A 6,000-nucleotide genomic window follows, 5' to 3' on the forward strand; every position below is an offset into this window, starting at 1 on the left:
CTAGAGCGCGTACAGCTTACGTCTAAGATTCTCTCACCTGTGGCCTATATTCTCTTAACCCAGATGTAAATCTAACAATATTGTTTTTCTTTCGCATGTGTTTGATCTTTGGCCAAGTTAAGGAAAGGTTCTAAAGGCAGGTTCACCAGGTGGGGCAGCGGAAGGCAGTGACAAGAGGAGAGGGCTGCTCTGTTCTACAGACCCAGGTTCTTTCTCCAGGGTGTTGGTCTCCTCTCCACGGAAGCACGAATACCGCCACAGCAGCATCCCAGCCAGTGGAAAGGGAAAAGAGGAAGTGGAGGGCACTCCTTTAGGGAAATGATGCGGAAATGGCACACATTACACCTACTCACGTTCTGCTGGTGAAACCTGTCACACAGTCACAGCAGCTACAAGGAAGCCTGGAAGTATTTTCTCTAGCAGGAAAGGCATATATCCCCTCTGCTAAAGCTCAGTAGGGGAGTCTACTACTAAAAGGAGGAAGGGGAGAATGATTCCTGGGGACTAGTAACGACCAGTCTGGATATAATACTCATTTTATATGAAAGTGCTTGGCGTGGAGTGGATGCTCAGAAATGGTTAACTATTATTATTGGCATGTGTGGTTTCCACCTCTGGTTTCCCTGGCACATTCCTTACTTTTAGACCTCAACACAGGATTATAGAGGCCAGGTTCAGAGCCACGGAACTATTTCAGAACTTCTTCAGCTCCATGCTACTCTGACTTCCTTAGCAAGCCAGCCCTGTGGTCTGGTCCAGCGCTAGATAGACCTGATGGGTCTCCATAATTTGTCTTGGTCTCTCTGCCTTCACATCTCATCTACTGACTTCTGCTATGGTTGTAATACTGCTTCCTGGGGTGGCAGGAAAGGAATCCCATTCCCATCCTCCCTGGTCAGAGTTCCCATATTCCCCTTGCATTTAGTACAAATTTGGTACATTGGTAAAAGGGCAGGAAAGCAGCTTCAAATTAGGGTTTTGGCTCGTTTGACTGCCTTGAAACAAGACCACTGGTCTCTTGTAAGGAGATTTTAATGAGCCTCCCTATGCGTTTTTAAAAATGGAGGTGCATTAAAATAATTATTTTCCAGCTAATCCCATTGCTTCACAAATGTATAATATTCTACACAATGTGTTATGAATGTGGCGAGCTCTTTAATTCACATCGCTGCTAGGAATATTTGGAGACACTTCAACTCTGTTGTTTACACAGAAAGCGGACGGTGAGGAACATTTACTTCCCCCCGGTCCTCATACTCGCCACTCCGCATACATGCCCTGCATTCTGGGTCTTTGCTCAAGCAGTTTCTTCTGCTCCCAACACCTGCCAGTTGAAGCCCTGCCCTTCAGCTTCAGTCAAACACCACATCCTCCGGCAAGTCTTCTCAGATTCCTCAACCTGCAGCGGCTCGCCTCTCTCCCACGTGCTCCCCAAACTTTATCTGTATGCGTCTCCTCTTGCACTTTTATAGTCCATCTCACTGGGAAGTGATTTATTTATGTGCCCTTTTTCTCTGAGCCTCACAGGAGGCTCACAGAAGTCAAAGCAACAGCTTTTCATTCAGATGGTCCTGAGTTCACCAGTGACCAGCTTGTGTGACCTTGGGCATTTTATGTGACCTCTTTAAACCATATCATTTTCCTGGATTAAAAACTGGTCTAATATTAGTTCCCACATTGGTTTTTGGTGGAGCAACGTAGTCATCTGTTTTTTTTAAAGCTCATTGTAATGCACTTACCACATGCCAGGCGCGGTTCTAGGAGTTTATAAACATTAACTCACTTAATAGTTAATGGTTAATAATATGAGTAAGACTCTTTTCGTGTGTCTATGAAATACTGAGCTGGTTGTAAGCTATCTACCTCGGCTCCGGATCTGCCTTTCTACACGCTGGCTTATGGCTGGAGTTGGTACTCTGCAAACCAGTTCTTTGGGAGCAGCGGGTTTTCTATTAATTCCTGTCAATAGAGGGCAGTAGGGGGAGACTGAGGCTGGAGAGGGGAGATGTCCTCCTTTCTGTTTGCTTGCCATTATTTCCTTTCAGTATCCCCTCCAGCCACAGCCTTTCACCCACCATCAACCATTGGTCCCAGCCTCTTCCACGCTCTAGAACCAGCCTCACGAGGCTGCTGAAAACTCAGCAGTAGGTCACTTTCTCCATGTGTCCAGCTTCTGATGGTCCCAGCCTCTTCCCTTTTCTCCAGCCTTAGAAATGGGAGCTGCTTCCTACAGTTACTCTCTGTGGTTGCCCTTCCCTCTCATTCAGCCCTCTAACACCTGTGAAACCAGTGCTTTCTATTAAATTCTTTCTGTTGAGCTACACCTACTACAGTTTTCTTGACTGGTACAATTATTAGCTCCATTTTACAGATAAGGACATAAGACCTGGAGAGGTCAAATAACTCACTGAAGTGGGCCAGGATTTAAACCCATATTCCAGAGGCCATGGTGGTGACCGGGACACAAAGGGCTTACATTTGGGAAATGCTTAGCCTGGCCTGGTGTGGGCAAACACTAAAGGGACAGTGATAATCTGACCTCCGATCATCATCCTCATTGTTACTCTCACCGTTGCATCCTACATGACAACTAGCACAAGGGTGGGTACAATAAATGCCCATGGAACTGAATGTGATACACCTGAATAGGGAAGGACAACGTGGCATAGAGGGACCACAGAGCCTCTGCATCTGATCCCTCTGACTCCCTCCTCTGGAGCTGTTTCCAGGGTAACTGATTCTCCTTCTCTTCTGATCCCTCTCTCCACCTCCCTGCCACCCTCTCCCTGTCCCTTAAGTGGGAATAAACAGTCCTCTGACATTCTGAAAAAGTCACAAGGAGAAATGAAAGAGTAATTTTGTCGGGTAGCAGAAGAAAAGATGTTTCTTATTTTTCTATTGCATTGCATTCTACTTCTCTAGTCCTCTGTTGCAGTGCCATAATTTTTTGATAGCTAATTTTAACAAGAAGAGTATCTTTGAACTACCCACATTTCTAATGGAGGTGGCCGTCAGATCCAGTCACAGCTGCATACTGTCATCACAAAACACTTTGAAATCATTATTTATAAACTCATTCAGCCTTCTGTTCAAGCAATTGTTGTACCAAACATAATTGCTTCCAGATAGAAGGATATAACATATCCTTCTGCATTTTTTTTCTCATTTAGTTTTGCATTGCCTGATTCTCATCTAGTTTTGCACTAATCCTGAACAGGCTCGCTTCCCTTCCTGGCCTGACCTACAGGCCAGTCTTTATTTTCATGGCTGGTTTAGGCACAAACAATTTATAATCCATTTCATACATGCCCCCGCTTCCGTCCCGCAGCAAGAATGCCAAAAGGAAAATGTTCTTGATCAGGGTGACCAGGGAGAGAACGAATAACCAGCACTTCTTGTGTATTCGCTAGGCCTCTGGGTTTCCCAGAGGTTGTTTTTAAAAATCTATTTTCTGCCCCTCTTGAAACACTCTATTCAATCACTCAGTCCTCTGACAGCCACCAGGCCATCCTTCCCTTCTGCTCCCAGCCCCTTGACCTCACACAAAAGTTAGACAAAGATGCAAGAGGGAGGAGATATGGGAATATATGTATATGTATAGCTGATTCACTTTGTTATAAAGCAGACACTAACACACCATTGTAAAGCAATTATACTCCAATAAAGATGTTAAAAAAAAAGTTAGACAAAAAGGCAACTGCTTGAAAAAGGCAAGATACGGAAACAGAAATTCATGGCAGCAGCTGCTAGGCTAAGCAGATGATAAAGGGGAACAAATTTGTGCCCTGGGTGTTTGTTCGGAGGTCAGGGCGGTGGCTCAGCGGGGTGAGGGGCGGGCTCTTTGTCCACGGTGTGATTCGCCCATCTGGCCCATTCAGCATCCCCTGCACCCGCTGACCCCTGATTCACCAGCTCAGCTCCTTCCCATCTTCGGCTCTGAGCTTGTTAAACTGTAATGAGCATAGCCTCCTGCTTCCTCGTTGACTCTGCAACAGTCCGGACATACTTCCATAATGGCGGGGGGGGGGGGGGGGGGGTTTTCCCTGTTGACAGTCTTATTTCTCAGTGGGACAAAAATCGTCAGCTTTCTGGAGGAATCAAGGATCTCACTAGAGTCTGGGTTATTTTTGCTTTCAGTGTTTTTCAAGTAGATTTTCTTTATGTATATAATTAGTGAGATTGACAAGCCTAGTCAATTCCTAGTGAACAGTGATAAGGTTCTCTTCAGCTCCTTATGGCTTCAGTTGGCTTTTGTTTTCCCTTCTCACAAGTTGTAGCCACTCAACCCCTCCCCTCACCTCTTATTCAGCCTTAAATCCCCCTGCCCAATTCACTGAGCCTTTCCCCGAAGAGATGTACTTTGTTTCCTTTGTGGATTCACAGGTTAGAGCTTCAACTTGTATGGTTTATTATTGCTCTGGATGTTATCTGTGTCATCAGGCAGCCCACAGAGCAAGCATTCACTGGGCTGTGAAACCAAATGTGGATTCTGACCAAAAGGTCAGTGTTTCTCCCTCCAGGTCATACCAATTATTCCCTGCAGGCCACTCATTATCAGGAAAATGCGCTTCTCAGAACAGGCGGATTCAGTTCTCCTCAGCTTGAATTTGGGGCTTGGTTTCAAATCTAAAAGACTGGCTTACAAAGGGTACAAGTGGAGACTGATCCAGCAGCATCCAGGTGATATGGACGGGAGAGATACCTTTTTGCTTTTCAGGCACCAGAATTAGCTCCACTTCGTTTTATGTTTTTGCAGGCTTGACCCTGCTGTTTCAAAGCAGGTTTTGAGATTTGAGCTCCAGCAACATGTTATTTAACACTTTAATTTGCACAGTAAAATAAGGGATAGAAACCATGGTCACCATTTCAGGCTGTTGTCTCACATTTTTGCCAATATAAAGTTCAACTTCTTTGTATAGTAGCTGAGAGCTTTCTCTTTGGAGGCAGATATGTCTGTGTTTGGATACTCGCTAGCTGTGTGATCTTGGGAGATTTACTAGATCTTTCTGAACCTCAATTTTCTTATAAAACAAGGATGATAGTAACAGTATTTAACTCATAAAATGGTTGTGAGGATTAAATACCTGGTACACAGTAAATCTGCAATAAATAGTAATGATTGCTATTTCAATGCTTCCTCTGTATTCCCACAGAACAATTCTGGGTATATCATAATTGCTAACTAAACATTGGTTAAATTGCACTTGACTAAATTTTCAAAGATCCAGCTTTCAAAGAATCAGTGTGAAATATTGGTATATCTCCAAGGTGGGTAATACCCAGAGTAGAGGCTGAATGTTCAGTGAGTTTTAGCTGTATTTTAATTATCATAGAAAATACACACAAACGCGCACGCGCGCGCGCGCACACACACACACACACACACACACACACAGTATAAACTTTTCAGATACCATTTAAATGGATGTTGAATGTCCCCTGGGCTCCCCCATCTCACGGTGCAGGTAAGGTCACTTGCACCACTAGCCTTTAGTTTGCTAGATCTATGTCCCTCCACCTATCAAATGCCAAGGCCTCAGCTCACTCCAACTTTGTGCATATCTAGGATTCTGCCCAGCAGAGAGGCAGGTTTTATAATCTGAATTACACCCGTGGCTCTGCTGCTTCCCTTCTGCTCACTGGGCTGTGGCCATCTGTTCCAGTTCCCAGCACTGCTGCAACTCTGCTCAGATCCCTGGCGTGTGACACTGACCACTGTAACTTCTGAAGCTGCTTTCTTGGCTGGTACTGCTTGAAACTGCTATTTCTACCTGTCTCTGCATTTCTGTGGTTCCCCACTTTTTCTCTTCTGCTGGAGAGTCTTCTAGAGTCTAGCTCTCTTGGTGGTGGCAGGGGAAGGTTGAGATGAAGGTCTAGGACACCTCTCAACATGATCCTTTCAGATTTACCACTCCCTTGGAAGAGTGCAGATCCCTGGACCTCAACAGATTTGGTCATTACATCTCTCCCCTTCTCAGAGCGCACAGATGGTCCTGGGCG

At 45.1% G+C, this 6,000-nt stretch overlaps 1 protein-coding gene across 2 annotated transcripts in view; it reads right to left on the reverse strand.

Moving 5' to 3' along the window:
- Window positions 1–6,000, reverse strand: part of ME3 (malic enzyme 3) — a 299,568-nt gene that overhangs the window by 203,313 nt on the left and 90,255 nt on the right. Inside the window, exon 1 of one of the 2 annotated variants that reach the window (XM_027083613.1) lies at window positions 2,076–2,208. The exons of the other annotated variant lie outside the window; for it this stretch is intronic. Within the exon in view, the coding sequence (XP_026939414.1) occupies window positions 2,076–2,078 (3 nt within the window). The 5' untranslated portion in view covers window positions 2,079–2,208. Of the gene's footprint in view, window positions 1–2,075; window positions 2,209–6,000 lie in introns of those variants that run through there. 2 annotated transcript variants of the gene reach the window in all.

The sequence above is a fragment of the Aethalodelphis obliquidens genome, unplaced genomic scaffold, assembly GCF_003676395.1.
Source record: "Aethalodelphis obliquidens isolate GAN/ISIS:26980383/991018 unplaced genomic scaffold, ASM367639v1 scaffold50, whole genome shotgun sequence".
Lineage (NCBI taxonomy): Eukaryota > Metazoa > Chordata > Mammalia > Artiodactyla > Delphinidae > Aethalodelphis > Aethalodelphis obliquidens.